Below are 19,257 nucleotides of genomic sequence, written 5' to 3'. Positions count from 1 at the left end.
TACATCAACAACCTGCTTTGTACTACAGAGGTAGAAATCATTACACTTCTTCATGCCCAATAAGCATTTACTGAAAACAGATTAAAAAGAACGTGAAGACCTGCTTTTCAGAATGTCAATGGAAGTCCTCTCCCCACAAGTCTGATTTATCTTTGGCTACGTTTTCCCTTTTTGTCCTAATGCTCTTTTCCTGGAGGTGACTGTTAACAGGGCAGCCACCTGTTAGTCACATGCCAGCCAGACTATAGATCAAGAATTTCCCATGAACTACTACATTGAGGTTTATAATGTTTACTTTCAGGTAAATTCCATTAAGTGTCCTGTTTTGCTTTTTTGCGTTTTTATCTGGGAACTCGGGGAGCACATTTGCAAGATTGAGAAGAATAATAAAGGTTAAGAACAACTGAGGAATTCTGTACAAATAACAGAACAACTTAATTAGTGACTTGAGATCTTTGACAATTTGTAAATTTTCATGTTTATTTCAAAATAGCTTGGGAAAGAAGTCTTATGAGCAGGTTTTAGGGGCATAGCAAATAAAAAATAGCAAGTAATAAAAGGATTATTGTGACATTTTAGACTACCTTTTCAGTACATTTGCACATTCTGGATAAAGTTCTGTAAAGCATTGGAAAACTGTTAAAAGTGTCTGAAAGAACATCACTCAGAATGAGTATAAAATACTGGTGGTCCCTTCAGCATCAAGATGCTTCATACTTTGGTTGTCTGTTGGGCTAATTCTTCCTTTACAGCACCTGGTATGTGAAGTGACTTCACACTATGCCCAAGATGCGGGCCACCCACCAGCTACATGGCATGATAACTCTGCAGGCTGAACGGCAGCCTTGATAATTATAGGGCCATGGATAATAGCCTAACAGGGGTTCGCAGATCTTATGGCAGTGGGTGTAGCTCCGCCTGCATTCTATACAGCAGATTCCTTCATGATCCAGTCTAGGGTCGAATGTCATGCCTTCACCTTCCTGCTGCTGTGAAATAAAAAAAAAATTATTTGTGTTTTCTTCATAATGAGAACTTTGTAACACGTTTTAAAATAAGACCATGGATGTTTCACTACAAGAAATCAGCATACTTTTCTGTAAGGAGTTTTCAATCATAACCTAATTCAGAATTTCATCTAACATCAAGGAACTTAAACCTACCTAATTAATCTGTCATTGGCAGGAAGGTGGGTTTGTTTTGTTTTGTTTTTATGTTATGGTGAAGTTTCCCCATGCTTTAAATGAGCCATGGTTAACACTCAGTAGTGGCTCATCTTGTTTTAAGTAGGCAAGCAAAAAGGAATCATAATTCAAAAGTAGCATTTCTGCCCCTGTGAATTTTAAGTCAGTGGGAACTGGTGCCTTCCTGTAGTAAAGGCTTTCAGGACTCCTGGGAGCACACTTTGAACCTCATTGATACAGGTTAGCAGGTTGCTGTTGCGATTGCACTGGCAGAAAACACTGTCAAGTCACTTAGCTTCTGCCATTATTTGAACGTGAGGGGTCTGTAACACTCAGGAAAAGGCATCATATAATGTGTAAAAATTTCAAACCTTAAACTACCTTCTAGTTTCTGGGCACCATAATTAGTTACATGAGCACACAACCATATTGATGAAGTAAAAGTTACCTACAAAACTATGTCTTTCACCACTAGAGAGATCACAGATCTGGAAGGAAACTGCCTCCTGCCTCCTGTCTGGCTTAACTAGATATCTAGGGGTGTAGTTTCTGTACCCTCTTTAATATGGTATTGGATTATATTGCTTAGAAGCCCATATTGGTAAGTAAATTCTTTATTCAATTTAAGCCTCTCCTGGAGGTAGCCGGACTTAGGCAGGTGCAGCACCAAACACAGGCTTGAGCAAAGTGAACTTAGCGACCCTGTCACCTTTTCTGGTGTAAAAAAGTTCACTTTTATTTGGAGGAAGATGGCGCTCTTTATTAGGAAATTTCAAACATACTAGAAGAGAATTGTAGCCTGAACATCATTTAAATTTGACAGTTGCTAACCTTTTGTCAAATTTGCTTGATAAAATTCTGAAATGAATTAAAGAGAATTGAAGGTACTGTGACAGTTGACCCATAAATACATTAAAATGTACCTCCAAAAGAAGAGAGTATTTTCCTACACAACCACATTGCCATTGTCACACCTAACAAAACTAACAATTCCTTCGTACTGCCTGATACAGTGTTTGTTCAATTTTTGTCATCACAATATTTACTGTCTTACTCTTACACCATTCTTTTTTCAGACTCCCCCCCCCCCTTTTTTTTTTTTTTTTTTTTTTTGCTTATTTCTTGAAATAGGTTTATCTGGGACAAAAAAGAGAAAACCACCTCATTAATAATTGGTAGCCAACTCTTCTGGAGCAGGAAGAGTGAAGCCTGTTGATGGAGACATTTCTTTGAGGGTTCAGCAAAACCTTGTTAAGATTAAAAAGTTGGGAGGAAATTTCAGGTTGTTGCTTTAAAATACTTCTTTAAAGAAATATGTATGTGGAGGACTGAGATCATGGGGAGGTGTTTCTGCTTCAAGGTGAACATGAAGTAAAGGGGGAAAATTGCTGTAATTGGAGATTTTAAGAATATGGATCACTCAGCTCTGGAAGCTAGGTAGACAAAGTCATCCTCCTCACCCGTAAAGGGGCAGTTGAACTTATCCCTTGAACCAGTTTCAGCTAACCCAGTCACTTAGGGAATAAACTATATTAAATTTTCTGTTTGCCTATTCAGATTTTATTTCCTTTTTTATTCTTTGAGTTTTAGCAAATGAAGTTCTGTGGTGTCCTAATTTTCTGATAAGCCTTGGGTTATTTAAAAATACTTTTTGCTCTTAAGTATTTCTAAAATATATTAGTCTAAAATGATAAACTAGAAAATATATTTGCAACACTTAAAACAGAATAGGCCTCAAGAGGTTACATAGGAAAAAAACAGGTGGCTGTAATATGTAAACATGCTCAACCTTATGTAAAGACAGGCACAATAAAGCAACCAAGAGATAAATTTTACACCCCCAAAACTGGTAAAGATTTACGTTTGACAATAAATGAACCCTTTTATTATTATTTAAAGACATGTAGCTGGTTATGATTTCTTGGAAGACAATTTGATATTCTCTATTAAAATATAAAATTTCTATCTACCTTGATCCAGCAGACATACAAGCCAATGTTTATGTTGAAAGATGTTTCCTCATGTGTTCAAGAGGTTGAATAAGAAAGACTAATAGCTAACACTGAACAAATTTATGGGTTCCATGTGCCAACCACTGTCCTAAGAGCTCTACCACATTGATACCCTCCCATAACCTTACAAGGCATGTATGTACAAGATTGCATACTGTTAATAGTATTTGTAAACAGCAAAAGATGGAAGTAATTTACATGTCTACCAAAGTAGAACTAGTTAAGTTTTTATGCATCCACAGGATGTAATATGATGTGGATGTTAAAATGAATGAGGTAGATCTATACAGGAGATATAGAACAATCTCCAAAATACTGTACTGTAACTGGAAGGAATAGTACAGGAGTTTGTATGCTCTTTTGCATTAAAATTGTGTGTGTGTGTGTGTGTGTGTGTGTGTGTGTGTGTGTACTTATGCAAAGAAACCGGGCAAGCAGCTATTGTTAGTAGGCTGCTCTGGGGAGGGTGTCTGAAATGGAAAGGAAACTCACTATTCATTGTATACCCTTTTATACTGTTTTTAAAAATATATACCATGTATTGTTTTTTCAATTATAACCCTCGTTACAAATAAATACTTATTTTTCTACTTCCTGCAAAGTATAGTAATGGTAAATAATATTTTGTGGAAGATCGGAGAAGTTTTTAGCACATTAATGTCATCCTTCCAAACACCGATTCTCAATGTTTCAGTCCAAAGTGTGCTATTTGTGTTTGAATCTGTCTACAGACTGGACTGAAAGTCCCTGCAGTCAGAAGTTCCTCTGTCTGTCTGTCTGTCTGCACAGGGCCTGGGAAAGCATGTTCTCAACAAATATCTGTTGAAAGGATAAATAAAATGGATATAAAGGGTGGGGGAAAGAATACTTTCATCCTGTGTGTTGCTCCTTGGGTACTTTCTTGGAAACATTTTAAAATAAATTCCAGATATGAGTTTGTCTTTATAGATTTGTCTGTGACTCAAGAAAATGAGAGCACAGCAAACAACTTTGAATAAGGGTTACAACCGATCAGGATTTTATACTACAGAGGTAACGCTTAAGTGTTCTTATGCACATCTATAAACCTTGCAACCAACAAATGAAGATGTATTTTTAAAATACTGAGTAAATGTCTCAGTTGAATACTCAAAGCTCATTTAGAGCCTCATGTGGAAACACCACCACTTCAGTATTAGGGTTAATGCATTGGTCTGAGCATGTCACACAAACACCAGCACGCACATGGTAAGGGTTGTCTGGGTTGAAGGCTTCTGCATCCTCTTGAACACCAGGTCTGGTTTTGTTATTTGCTCTTCCAGGGCTTGGGTCTCCGCGTGGTCCACTGCGTGGTCTTCTTGTGGTAGTTGTAACAACTTCTGTTACCAATTCTCTTCTTTCCCTCTGGATTTCTGAGAACAAACAAACAAAATCCCCTGCAAGTTAATTTCTTTATTTGAATAATTAAGGAAAGTCTGTGTTTATCGGGGTGAAAAACATAAAAAAGAACACCAAACAGACATGACTCTACCACTTAAATTTGTATTGATGATTTTTGTAATAATACAGGAGGCTTTAGAGTCTTGGGTTAGTAGTTAAACATACAGATAGCCAGAATTTGATTTTACAACACTAATTGAGGCAAACATTGTAAGATAGCTAACAAAAGTCCATCCACAATATCCTGTATATTTGCCTGCCCCTACTACAGGCACTGAGAAAGTAAAATATCACTCATTTCCGTAGCCTCCCTGGTAATGAGGAGTGCACAAATTAGACATTTCTCCCAGTGAGATATAAGCAGAATATGCTAGTGCAGTTCTGGGAAAGCTTTTGCTTTCTTGGTAAAAGGGGACAGATATGGCCTCCTATGTCTTGCCTTCCTTTCTTTTTTTTTTAAATTTATTTTATTTTTATTTTTAAAAAATATTTTATTTATTTATTTTTAAAGAGAGGGGAAGGGAAGTAGAAAGAAAGGGAGAGCAATATCAATTGGTTGCCTCTTGAGCACCCTCAGCTGGGGAACTGGCCCACAACCCAGGCATGTGCCCTGACTGGAAATTGAACCTGTGACCCTTTGGTTCACAGACCACCACTCAGTCCACTGAACTGCACCAGCCAGGGCTTGTCTTCTTTTCTTGAATGTAAGTGTAGTATCTGGGTTATGAGAGCCAACATGTGACCAGAAGTGACAGGCACAAGAGTGATGAGCCAGGACGCCATGGGAAGGAAAATGGTAAGCTAGAAAGAGACATGATGATATCACCTAGTAGCTGAAAATACCAGAAACCTATCTCCAGACTTATGGCTATGTGGGAAAAGAAATCAACCTGTATGTGCTGAAACCACTGTTGATCAGGTATTTTGTTACTTGCAGCCCTATATATTCCTAATAGAGAGACTATACATGTATAAAACTATAGTTTTTAGGGGATTTATTATCTTGTTTGAGTCTTTGAAAAAATCCTTTGGGGGGGTGATGGGTGGAGGGGAGCAAAGGGGAAAAATTGGAACTATTATAACAATGTAATCAATAAAATATACTTTAAAAAAATCCTATGGGGTAGGTAAAAGCAGATACTTTTATAATAAGGGCATCAGACTCCAGAAACATCAAGATCACAGAATGGACGGCAGGCATAGGAGGTGAAGGTGAATTTTTCTGATTTCCAACCCAGCTGACCACATTGCCTCAGGCATCCCACAGAATGACCTATGGCTACTGAGTAATAATGGAAAATACCATACAGTGTGGACTTTGGTGTCTCTCTGAGCCTCAGTTTCTTCATCTTAAAAATGGGGATAATAGTAGTATCTATTCCCAAGGTAGTGAGAGAGTTAATGAGCAATTTGCGTGTAAGGATTTTAGCATAGTGTTTGACATATAACATGGACTCAAATGTTAGGTTATTTGAGAGAACTTATGTGTGAGGACTTAGATGTACTTTATAGCCATAGATAGCTTCTTGGTTTCTGAAGCATGGTTGGAGAGGCATCAGGGAGAACTGGATTCAAATCTCAACTCCTTCTTTTAACTGAATGACTTCAGGCAAGTTATTTAATCTCTGTGAACTTTAGTTTCTTCATCCATAAAATGGTAGTTACCCAGACAGTTGTTGGTAAAGATTAAATGACAAAATGTAAAGCTCTAGAACAGTGCCTGGCACACAGCCAGAGCTCAGCAAACATCAGCTCTTGCCCTTCTCTCTGACCTTGTCTAGCTGCCACTCACAGTGTCTCTGATAATACCACTATGTGATGCTGATGACCTAAGGGTAAGGGTGGCTGGACCCCCTGGAGTTGGAGGCTTAGAATTAGGTGGCGAGGAGCCAAGCATCCTTAGAAGAGGTTTTATTTTCTAAAATTTATTTAAAATATGACTGCATTGATGAATTGGAAAATATCCCATTAAAATTTTTTATTTTAAATTATAATTGACAGTGTTATATTAGTTTTAGGTGTACAACATAGTGATTCAAGATTTATATGAAGGGGGATGCAAAAATTCCCAGAATTTATTTATAAAAAATTGCATATTTATTCTTACAAGTTTAAACTTCAGTCACCTTCAAAATACTCTCCATTTGATGCAATGCACCTATTGAGATGTTTTTTCCACTGCTCAAAACAGTTTTTGAACTCATCAATTTTGATGCCTTTTAGTGCTTCTGACATTTTTTGTTTCACCTCTTCCATACCAGCAAAATGTTTCCCTTCGAAGACTTTTTTCATCCGGGAAAACAAAAAAAAGTTACTTGGAGCCTGATCAGGTGAACAGCGAGGGTGGGCACGGGGGTCATGCCATTTTTGGTCAAAAACTGCTAAACACTCAGCCCAGGGTGGGCAGGTGCATTCATAAATCACCCATCATGAAATGGCCAAATGCTTTGAAAGAGTCTTAAAAAAAAAAAAAAAATCCACTGAAGCCAAATGCAGCTTCTCACAACAACGCCAGCTGGTAAACTGATACAAATGGGCTCCTAGAAAACTCACCTAGTAGGGGAAGCTTGTACTACAAGGGGCCCACCCTCCAGAAGGTAATTTCAGTTATTTTGGGGTCCGCCCTTGTATAATTTACAAAGTAATCTCCACAATAAGTCTAGTAACCATCTGTTATCATATATAATTAATACATGAAAATCCCTTATTTTTAATGTCTCTGATATTCCACCATATAGCTATACCAACATTGATTTAATCCTTTTTAAATCTGGAGGGCATTTAGGTGATTTCTATTTTTCTGGTGTTGGATGTAATGTGCATAATTCTTGTATGGATGTTGTAATGACTGAATTCTTATGATGTGATCATGCTGTTGGGCTGGGAGGGGCCATGCCACACCTTGAATTCAGGAAACAAGCTCATTCCCAAAGTAATCATGCTATCAGTAATCCTGGCACTACCAACACTACAGTCTTCCCAAACCCACCCACCGCTTGTCTTGCTGTTATATTTCCATGGCTTCTTGTATCTTGCCATATAATTTTCTTATTTTAATTTTGTGTTTATTGCTGTTCCCCTTGCTACAATGTAAAAATCCTGAGGGCTTAGATTCTTGTCTATTTTGTTCACCAATGCATTTCAAGTGCTTGGAACATGTAAATGGCACATAATAAATGTGTCAATAAATGTTGAATGAATGAATGAACAAATGAACTAACACTGGGTAAGAGGCTTGTTCTTAAACAGAAAGTGCTTAGTGAGAGCTATTATCCATGGTAGCAGAGTTGCAGACTTTTGTCCCTGACTGGAAAAGGTGACAAGGTATTGGAGAAGTAGTTCCTGGGTAGTGGAAAGCAAGAAGGCCTATTCCACATGGAGGCAGGTGGGGAATTGAAAGTGAGAGCCTGGAAAGCAGCAATCGATTGTGAGTTGCGACCACCCACTGGGCAAGAGCAGGAGGGCAATAGCCACTGTCTATTTGGCAGCCCACCTCCAGCCCTCTGCAGTTGTGACAGACACTGTTCGGGCCTTCTTTCCTACTGAGCCTGCAGATGGCCTCAGGATCCTTCTTAACCCATTCTTCCAGGCATCCATGGCCGGTGGCATATAAATTTAATCCTATTTGCCATGCCTGGGCTGGAAAGTAACCATCTTATTCAAGCTCTGGGAAGAATAAGACTTGTAAACTGTAGGACTAAGCCAGGGCAGAATCAGAAGTCTGGACTTTCTAAGCCCGACAAGATTTTTAAAAGAAATTGTGATAAAATACACATAGAAGTTACCATTTTAACCATTTTCAGGGTACATTTCAGTGGCACAAAATACATTCATATTGCTAGGCAACCATCTATCTTGAGACTATTTTTCATCTTGCAAAACAGAGACTCCCTGTCTGTTAAAAATAACCACCCATTCCCGTGCCCCCATCCCCACCTGGTTTTAAGGCCTACATATATTTTTTTCCAAGCTGCTCTCTCTTGGTGTTCAATAAAATCTTTCAGAAAGCACAACCTGCCTCAGCTGTGCTAGGAGAAAGGCCTATTTTCCACACTTGAGTCAGAGCTACAAAGTGGGCCTTCTTGAGGCCAGAGGGGTAATTGTGGTAGAAATCAGGAGTGAGAGCAGCCCTGGGGACAGGGGGAGCTATGGGGAAAGAGCCTGGCCTGCAGGGTTCACCTGCCCTTCACCACTGGAAATAGCTGGAAGGTGTGCTCCAACCTACCTCTGAACCTCAGGGGCCCTTCATTTATTTTCACAGAACTTGGAGGCTGATACTTAAGCCTTGAAATTAAAGAATCTCAACCTATGCTCAGAGCAGCTTTTGACTGTCCCATAATTCTAGGTTTGAACATAATAAAGTTTCAGCAGTATGATAGCTTCTTAGTCCCTTGATTCTATGCCTTAAGAATAAAAACAATGTAAAATTGGAGAGAACAAACAACTGAGATGAAGGGGTAGAACAGAAAGAAATGGGAGTGCCATCGATAAAAAATGCCAGAAGGGGAAGGGTCTAGTCAAGGAACTAGTATAAATGACCCATGGGCATGGACAACTAAATGGTGATTGACTGTGGGAGAAGTGGGGAGGTGGATGGAGCAGGCAAGAGAAAAGGGGGAAAAATGGGACAACTGTAATAGAAAAACAATAAAAATATAGATATAAATAAAATAAAATACAATTAATACAAAACACAAAAACAAAAAACCGCAGGTATTGCAGTGGCTTCTAACTCCCTGCTCTGCTTCCTGTTAGCCCTTCCGCTCAGTCCCTTCCCAACAACCTTGGTGGCAGTCATTCTCCTCTGATCTCTCATGCCCCACTACTGAGCCACTGAGCTACTGTGCCCTGTATCCTAACTGATCTTCCATTTCACAGTTCAGGCCTCTGGAGGGGCTCCCAGGAACCTCACAGGGACAGGGAGAATTCCAAGCAGCATTAAGAGAATTTAAATGTTACCTTTTGGATATGTTGGTTTAAGCCAGAAAATAGGAAGGTCACCACAGAGTTCTATGACCTTAGAACTCAAGAAGCTGTTGTCCTTCACGGGCTGGTCTCCAGCCACCCAGATAAGAGAATTTTCTTCATACTTAACTGGCATGATCTTGCCTTCCTGTAAGTGAAAATGAGATGCATTGAGCAAGAAGGCAGTGGAACATGCTGCATATTAAGAGTCATGCATGGGTAAAAGATGACTTTGTTTTGTAAAAACTTAACAAAAATTCTGTGTGTATGCAATGCCCCCCTCCCCCCCACTTGAAAGTTCTCATCTATTCTCTTTGTAGCTCTCTTCACAGCTGGGATGTGTGAATATGAGTATCCTGAGTAGAAGTGAAAATTACTTGATACCAACTCTGAGCTTTAGGTTAATGTGATGTTTTTGATCAAAGATGTTTTTGAGGAAAAGTAATTGAATGGCCCTGGAATTGTACAAAGGATAGAGGAACCCTCCATTTGAAGTGAAAATCCTTTGGGGTTTTATACTGAACAACAATGGAAAAAGCAAGTGATTGGTTCTTTAATGTCTTCAGTTCAAAGTATTATTTAACATAAACCATTTCTACATTTCCCAGCTATCACAAAACATATTTCAGATGTTCTTTGCATCAAGCACACCACTGAGATTTCAAAGCTAAACCCTGGATTTTCTTCTACAGTGTGATGCCGAGAATGGTTTGATAACCCAGGAGACAAATTTATTTTGCCAGGTTGTTCCTTTCATGCATTTATTAGTTTGCAGCAGTTTGGAGAAATTAGAATGCTTTCTCTTTATTTTTAGCTAAAGCAGCACTTCACTTATGCTTCCTCCCCCAGGCTTATGGCTCCATTAAAACAACTCAGTTATTGGAGAAGCGCGCACTCAGGTAACCCATTTATTTATCTTAAATTAAATGGCTCCATCCGGAAAATGAATGCTCTTTGGGTATAATAGTTTTTTAAAGTTATACAAAACTGATGAAAAATTTATAAGAGCAAGCAGTGCATAAATCTACCCCATCATAATCTAGTGTGTGGGGATAGAGTGAAGTGATAGGGATAATACATATCTATGCATCCTATGAACTACAATTGTTAACAAGCTTGTGGCACATACTTTCAGTTGCCTACCCAATCTCATTTCTCCCTCCCTTTCCTTGCAACACAATCCTGCTTTTGTCTGAGGCAGCAATGTGCCCAGTGCCAGGAGAGACAGTTCCTTTCTCAGACTCTCCAGAAGCTAAGGGCGCCTGTGTGACCAGCTCTAGAAAATGAGATCCATGTTGAAGGATGTTGGGGGCACTGAGAAGCCTTCTGCTTTTCCCGATTAAAGGGAAGTCATGGTTGGCACTACTCAGCCTCTCCTGACTTCTTTACTTGAATGTATGGTTGACGTTTGGAGTAGAAGGAAAGACCTTAAGAGTCAGAGATGCTGGCCATGAGCAAATGCCTGTAGCTGCCTACCTTCACCTTGCTTACTATGGAGAAAACACAGCCTTATTTGTTTCGGTGACTCTAAGTGTAGTTTTCTGGTACTGACAGCCAAGCACATTCCTGAGTAACATAAACATAAATGTCTGAATTGGGTTTTGTCCATCAGAGGATCCACCATGTACAATATAAAGAACTGATACACAAGAAAAATAATCTGAAGACCATATAAGAAAAGACCAAAGATGGAGGCATAGACAGACATGCTGCGTCTCCCTCCACAACTAAGAAGGAATACAACTACCTCAAAACTAGAAACACCCAGAAGATCCAGAAAATAAAACTGCATGGAAGTCCAGCAAACAAAGATATAAAGAAGAAATACTCATCCAGACAGGTAGGAGGGGCAGAACCAGGGTGGAGAGGACGCAGTGTGGTGGTGGCAGCAGCAGCAGGCCAGTGGAAAATGCAGTCACACGTTTTAAAAAGTCAGGAGGAACACCGGGGAGCAATCCCAGCTCCTCACGAGACAGCACAGCTCACGGTCCCAGCACCGGGGAAAATCAAGCCTCATTGCTTCTGACTGTGCAAACCAGTGGGAGTTGGGGTGGAGGCAGAAACTGCCAGTCTCAGCAGAGTCTGCTTGGTTTAAGGGCCCCCATAGTTCTAGAATGTTCACAGACCCACCCACTCTGGGAATGACAGCCAGGGCACCAGTCTGGTGTGAAAGTGGGAGAGGTGCCTGGAAAAGGGGTGAGTGCTGGGCAGGTGGCATTGTTCCCTCTTGGACCCCTCCCCACATACAGCGCCACAATGACATGAAACAGGTAGCCCTGTATTGAGAAATACCTAAGGCTCCACCCCTTAAATGTAACAGGAGCGACAGCTCTACCTGGAACTCGGAGGCAAACAAACACAGGAGCCTGTCAGAATGAGGAAACAGAGAAGTATGGCCCAAAAGGGGGAACAGATCAAGGTTCCAGTGGGAGAACTAAGCGACGAGGAGATAGCCAACCTAACAGATGCAGAATTCCAAACTGGTGATAAAGATGCTCACAGGCTTGACAGATATACTTGAGTATGGCAAACACATAAGAGAAGAAGTAAAGCCTATGCTAAGTGAAACAAAGGAAAATCCACACAAAACCAATGGTGAAGGGAAGGAAACCGGGGTTTAAATCAATGATTTGGAACATAAGGAAGAAAAAAAACAGTCAACCAGTGCAGAATGAGGAAGCAAGAATTTTAAAAAATGAGGAAAACTTCCCAAATGTTGCAAATGAGATGAACATACAGGTCTGGGAAGCACGGAGGGTCCGGGTGAGCTGGACCCAGAGGGGACCACACTAGGACGCATCATGACTGAGATGCCAAAGGTGAAAGATATAGACGGAGTCCTGGGGGCAGCAAGAGAGAGGTGGAGAGTTGCCTACAGGGGGTGCCTATAGGACTATCAGCTGATTTCTCAGAGGACACTTTGCAGGCAGGAAGGGACTGGCAAGCAGTATTCAATGTGATGAAAGTCAACCTGAAACCAGGACTACTCTATCCAGCAAAGCTATCATTTGGAATGGAAGGGCAGATGAAGTGCTTCCCAGACAAGGTAAAGCTAAAGGAGTTCATCATCACCAAGCCATTATTATATGAAATGTCAAAGGGACTTACTTAAGAAAAAGAAGATCAAAACTATGAACACTAAAATGACAACAAAGTCACAACTATCAACAACTAAATCTGAAAAATAAAAACAAAATCCAACCAAGGAAACCAGAATAGGAACAGAATCATAGGGAATGGGGGTCATTTGGAGGGTTACTAGCTGGGAGGGAGGAGGGGGAGTAATGGGAATATGGTGCAGGGATTAAGAAGCATAATCGGTTGGTACAAAATAGACAGGGGGAAATTAAGAATATAGGAAAGGGTGAAGCCAAAGAACTTATATGTACTACCCATGGACATGAACTAAGGGGGGTGAGATTGCTGGAGGTAAGGAGGGTACTGGGTAGAGGGGAGCAAAGGGGAACAAAATTGGAACTACTGTAACAACATAATCAATAAAATATACTTTAAAAAAAAGAAAAACAATCCACTACTATGGCTTAAGAAAAGAATCAGATGCAGACAAAGATTTAAATACAAACTATTGACCACATGGAATTATTTCTGTATTCAAAAAATTATTTTGAATTATTATTTTAATGGGTGAAAAGTTGAAGATACCTGAGTATTCAAGAACAAATGACTTTTAGAATTATAATTATATGATGACATATAATATATTCATTCTAATCTACATTTTAGAAGAACTAAAGTTAAATGAAGGTAATAAGAATGTACAACACTACATAAGTTCAACTATGAAAAGAATATCACACACAGTTGTAGACAAAGAGAATTCACCAAAATGTTGATATTATCTACCTATGGATTATGCAATTGTGGGTGATTTTCTTCTCTATTCTTTTATGTATTTTCCAAATTTTCTACAATGAGAAAAAAATGTGTGTGTTTTTTTGAAAAAAATTGTTTTTAAGAAACCCAGGATATATATTGCAAACATATGATTAGCTCTTGGTCAGATCCTATTGGGGAGTTGATGCTTGCAGAAGGCAGGCGAGAACAGGTTCCATGTTTGCTTACAGGGACAATGTCAAGAATTATAGTTCATCAAAAGCTTCATAACAGAAACTGAGTGATATGACTAAAAAAATGGTAATGCTGTAAGAGCAGGTCAAGGGTCAGGACAAAGGAGGTCTCAGTCTTGTTGTTATACTCTGTATTGTGGGTTCACAGTGAGAGAGCATGGCTTTCCCTTCTGAAGGGCACAGCTCCTGAGGAACAGACTGGAACAGGATCAGCAGAGAATGACAGGAGCAATGGAGGTGCAGAACCATCTCTCAGGACGATTGGTTGGGGAAACTGAGAGTAGGAAATAAAACTCACTGGTTTGTTTTTAGCTTTTGTTTTGTTTTGTGTTTTGAGATACCTTCCACTACTGCTCCTATGAGGGCAAACAATCAGGCAGTTTCCAGGCACCTTTGCTTACCCTTATTTTTCCTCTTTTGCCTTGAGGGAGCTGATGCTGCTTTGACTCCCTCCCAGGGAGACTGGAAGGACCAAAGATGATCTTAATAAAATTAGTAATTATAGTAGCAGCCATCTACTCATTACCTGGTAGGTTATAGGGCCATGGGGACAGTATGTGTACCCCTAGTTTGTAGATGAAAAACTGAGGCTCACAGAGTTGAAGCCACAAACACAGCCAGTGTCAGAGCTGGAATCTGAACCTACATTTTTTGGACAATAAAGTCAATTTTTTTCCCCACCAGATGCTGCCACAACTCAGATGGGAGACAACAATGCATGTGACCACTTTGTAAGCCCTGAAGTATCAAATATATGTACGATATTATTGTTAAATGTGTCTTTAGAACTCTGTGTGCAATTCTTAAATGTTTATAAAATCAGGCTCAAAGGAATGTTATTAATAATAAATGGGAGAGTTATGTTTTTTTAAAAAAAAAAACCTCATAAATTTGACACATAGAAGAGAAATTCAATATATGTTGAGTAGCTAACTTCATTGGGTCGAACTTGAACCAATGGGGAAAAATTGTAAGGGGAGGCATCTCAGCACAATATAGGGCAAAAACATTTAGAACTACCCCCCATGAAGTTGCCTGACACACAGGTAAGGGAGCAAGACTCCTTGTGGCAACTTTCTAGCAGAGGCTGGATGAAAAGCTGTCAGAGATTTTCAGGAGAAATTCCCACACTGAGTGGAACTAAGGCTAGCATTCTCCCAAGGCCCCTCTGATGTGAAATCCTTTATGTTGTCTTGGTCACTGATCAGGTAGTTCCCTGTCCTCAGGCAAATATGGGCCAAGTGAGTCCAAGCTCCTTCAAGCACTTTAACATACAATTTTCCAAAACCTTTATATATGCAACATCATGTAAGAACGATCACTTGGAATCAACCAAAAGGACCAAAATAGTTTAAATTCCTTTAGTGGAGAAGAACTAGAAGTTATGTTCTAGTCTTAAACCTACCAGGAACTGGAGACAGAGAGGGTTGTGCCTTCAAACAACACCTGCCAAACTCTCTTGCTGTCTGGAGCCTATTGGTACTCACCAGTTCAGAGGCGATGCTCTGTTTGGCCATGGTGCCCACCTCAGGAATGCGAGCCTTCACCTGTGCTTTGATGTAGCACTTCTCTCCTCCAGCAAAACGGATTCCTGTTATACCCTAGAGAATTAAATAAATGTTCTTCCATCCATTTGTCCACTTATTCATTTATTCAATGTATTGTCTACTGTAAGCCAGGTACTGTTCCAGGTACTGGGTATAGGGATGAATGAAACAGATGGAATCTGCTCTCCTGGAGTATTATTAGCCAAAAATCAAAAACTGAGATAAAGTCAGGTGGTGTTAACTGCTCCGGAGAACATAAAGCCGGATGGGAGATGGGGATGACAGGAGACGGTGGTTTTGCCGGTGAGGCCAAGTGAGGCCTCTGCCAGAACTGACATTTGGACTGAGAGGAAGAATAATTGCTCCATCTCTTCCTCAGGCTCAGATGAAAGGCCATAATTTCTATGCAGCTCTCTGACCACTCCAGGCTAAGGGGGCTCCTTTTCCTCTGACTTCCATAAGCCCTCGTCCCCCATCATCTACATCCCTCCTTGGGCTCTTAGTTCTCAGTGCCTGTATGGTAGCTCCTTGTAAATGTTATTTCAGTTATAAGCTTCTTGAGATCACTGTCTGAATCTTTTACTTTTTGGTGATCCCACAAAGATTCTCAAACAATGTTGGTCCAGGGAATTAATTCCACAAGTTCAAATTTTTCCTAAATTACCAAGCTGACTAAACAGTAAAGATTTCTACAATACCAGGAGCTGAACTATGCTCCTAGGCCTTACCCAAGGACTTGGATGTTTTGTTTGTGTCCCCTGTGAGAAGTAAACAGCATGTCCTCCTTGTCTGCTTGGGACCAACCTCAAAGGGAAGCTCAGCCACAGGCTCCAGCCTTGGGAGACAGCCCAGTGCTGATTCCACCCTTGGAGCACATCAGGCACAGCAATGTGTTCTGTCCCCAGAGTGTTGACATTCACCCTGCTGGTTGGCTTCATGACTAGTGAGTGGCCAAAACAGTACTAAAGGTTTCCAAACTTTATGCCATAATAATGTACACAACAACACAAATCTGGACATCTCAACTTGTCAATATTCTGTTGAGTTGAGACAAATATCAGGAAGGTAAGAACCTGTTACAATGTCAATGCTGAGGAGTGGGGTAAGAAAAACATTTAGAAATCCAGGGATCCTGGCACAGGGTTCAACTGTTTTAAGTCAAGAAAGAAGCTGAGTGTAAGTCATCTGTGAGAATGTTCAGAGAGTTATATACCATGTGGAATCTCAGAGCCAGGAGCCCTATAAAAGCTGGTAGGTGACAGACAAGAGAACAGAGATGGAAAGGCTCATTTTTCCTAAAGCTCCTCATGGATTCGCCTTGTGGCCTAATCGGCCATGTACACACATATAACAATTTCACTTAGTTCTCCCAGCACCACTTCCCACCCAGAGAGAGGTGGTGGCATTATGCCCACTTTACAAAGTAACTGTAGAGGTTTCTGACTCATTGCACCAAAGTCACCTGGAAAGAATTTAAAAACACAGATGCCTCGGCCTCTCCCCAGAGATTTCCATGTAATTGGCCTGAGGAGGTGTCCAGATACTGGTACGCTAAAAAGCTTCCCGTGTGTTTATAATGCGCAGCCCAGGTTGAGACAAATCAGTTTAGGAGGAAAGGAACTTGTTCAGGGTAATTAAGTTTTTAAATGATTAAAAGTCTGCTATAGACTCAATGTTTGTGTCCCCCCCAAATTCATATGTGTTTCAATACGTATGTGGTGGTATTTGGAGGTGGTATCTTTGGGAGGTGATTAAGTCGTAAGGGTGAAGCCCTTATGAATGGGATTAGTGTCCTTAACAAAAGGGATCCCAGAAAGCTCCCTTGTCCCTTGTGCTATGTGACGACACAGTGAGAAGACAGCCCTCTATGAATCAGAAAGCAGTCCTCATTAGACACCTAATCTGCTGGAGCCTTAATCTTGGACTTTGTAGCTTCCAGAACTGTGAGAAACAAATTTCTGTTTACAAGTCACCTAGTCTACAGTAATGAACAAAAACACAGCATTTGGATCCAGGTTTCTTCTGTACCAGTGGCTCGTACTTTCCCTTGCATCAAACTCACTAGGAGGCTTTGTTCAATGAAACACAGAGTGTTGGGTCCCACCACTAGAAAATCTGATTCAGTAGCTCTGGAGTGAGGGCTAACCGGGATTTCTAAGAAGCTCTTAGCTGCTGCTGATGCTGATGGTCTAAGGAATGCACTCTGACAACTACTGCTCTCTACTGTGCTATGTCCTGAAGCTGTATGCTCTTATTCTGCATGTAAACCTAGGGCTCATGGTTTGAAAAACAGAAGGCAGGAGTAGGAGATTACTGCCCCACTATGTGATCTGTTCTCTTCATTTTTTTGAAAATTATGTGTTATTGTTTATGCTATTACAGTTGTCCTGTTTTTCCTTCTTTGCTCCCCTCTACCCAGTACCTCTCATTCTTTCAGGTAATTTCTCACCATTGTTCATGTCCATGGGCCATGCATATAAGTTCTTTGGCTACTCCATTTCCTATACAGTACTTTACATCCCCATGGCTAGTATGAAACTACATATTTGTATTTCTTAATCCCCTCACCTCTTCACTCATTCTCCCACACCCCACTTCCATCTGACAACCATCAAAATGTTCTCTGTATCCATGATTCTGTCTCTCTCCTTGTTTGCTTAGTTTGTTTTTCTAGATTCAGTTATTGATAGATATGTATTTTTTGCCATTTTATTGTTCAGAGTTTTGATCTTTTTCTTAAATAAGTCCCTTTAACATTTCATATAATAAATGGTTTGGTGATGATGAACTCCTTTAGTTTTTTCTTGTCTAAGAAGCTCTTTATCTGTCCTTCAATTCTAAATGATAGCTTTGCTGGGTTGGCTGTAGCTCCCAGCTTTTCATGACTTTGCATATTCTGCCAATTCCTTCTAGCCTGCAAAGTTTCTTTTGAGAAGTCAGCCAACAGTCTTCTGGGAACTCCCGTGTAGGTAACTAACTTCCTTTCTCTTGCTGCTTTTAAGATTCTCTTCTTATCTTTAATCTTTGGCATTTTAATTATGATGTGTCTTGACGTAGTCCTCTTTGCATCCATCTTGTTTGGGATTCTGTGTTTCCTGGACTTATATATCTATTTTCTTCACCACATTAGCGAAGTTTTCTTTCATTATGTTTTCAAATAGATTTCCAATTTCTTGCTCTTTCTATCCTCCTCCTGGCACTGCTATGATGCAAATGTTGGACCTCTTGAAGTTGTTCCAGAGGCCACTTATATTATCCTCATTTTTTTAGATTTTTTTCTTCTTCTTGTTGTTCTGAATGGTTTTTTGCTTCCTTATGTTTCAAATCATTGATTTGATTCTTGGCTTCATCCACTCTACTGTTGTTTCCTTGTAAATTGTTCTTTATTTCAATGAATGTATCTTGTTTCTGACTGGATCTTTTTTACTGTTGAGGTCCTCGCTAAGTTCCTTGAGAATCCCTATAACCAGTGTTTTGAACTCTGCATCTGATAGATTGCTTATCTCTATTTTGTTTAGCTCTTTTTCTGGAGTTTTGATGTATTCTTTCATTTGGGTCATGTTTCTTTGTCTCCTTGTTTTGGCAGCCTCCCTGTGTTTGTTTCTATGTATTAGGTAGAGTTGCTTTGACTCCATGTTTTGGCAGTGTGGCCTAATGTAGTAAGTGTCCTGTAGGGTCCAGTGGCACAGCAGCCCCTATCCCCTAAGCTGGGCACTCAAGGTGCACTCCCCATGTGGACTGAGTACACCCTCCTTTTGAAGTTGAGCCTTGGTTGCTGTTGGCAGATCAATGGGAGGAATTTACCCAGGCCAGTCAGCTTCAAGGGCTGGCTGTGACCATTGACGACCAACCTCTGCCCTCTTTGGAGGATGCAGCTGTTCAGGGGCTCGGTGGTGGTGTTCCTACATGGTCTATAGCTGTCCACTGGATGTGCTGGCCCTGGGGTTTCCTGGATGGTGCAGGCCAAGGCCAGCCTCCACATGTGTCCTGCCTGGGGCACCCTGTCTGAGCTATAAAGCTATCTGAGATGGCTGCTATTTGT

The 19,257-nt window shown here is 40.4% G+C and overlaps 1 protein-coding gene across 4 annotated transcripts in view; it reads right to left on the bottom strand.

The window, feature by feature from the left end:
• Positions 1–465: 465 nt before the first annotated feature.
• Positions 466–19,257, bottom strand: part of CNMD (chondromodulin) — a 29,334-nt gene continuing 10,542 nt past the window's right edge. For 2 of the 4 annotated variants that reach the window (XM_090258132.1, XM_090258133.1), the window contains exons 4-7: positions 15,156–15,269; positions 9,575–9,728; positions 4,421–4,587; positions 466–989 (exon numbers count right to left, since the gene is read on the bottom strand). In XM_090258132.1, coding sequence (XP_090114258.1) covers positions 774–989; positions 4,421–4,587; positions 9,575–9,728; positions 15,156–15,269 — 651 coding nt within the window. In that variant the 3' untranslated portion in view covers positions 466–773. The remainder of the gene's footprint in view (positions 990–4,420; positions 4,588–9,574; positions 9,729–15,155; positions 15,270–19,257) is intronic. The other 2 variants (XM_090258135.1, XM_090258136.1) reach the window with 1 other exon arrangement.

This window comes from Furipterus horrens, unplaced genomic scaffold (genome assembly GCF_987537825.1).
Source record: "Furipterus horrens unplaced genomic scaffold, mFurHor1.1.pri manual_scaffold_12, whole genome shotgun sequence".
NCBI classification, from domain to species: domain Eukaryota; kingdom Metazoa; phylum Chordata; class Mammalia; order Chiroptera; family Furipteridae; genus Furipterus; species Furipterus horrens.
This window is presented reverse-complemented; position numbering and strand designations above follow the sequence as displayed.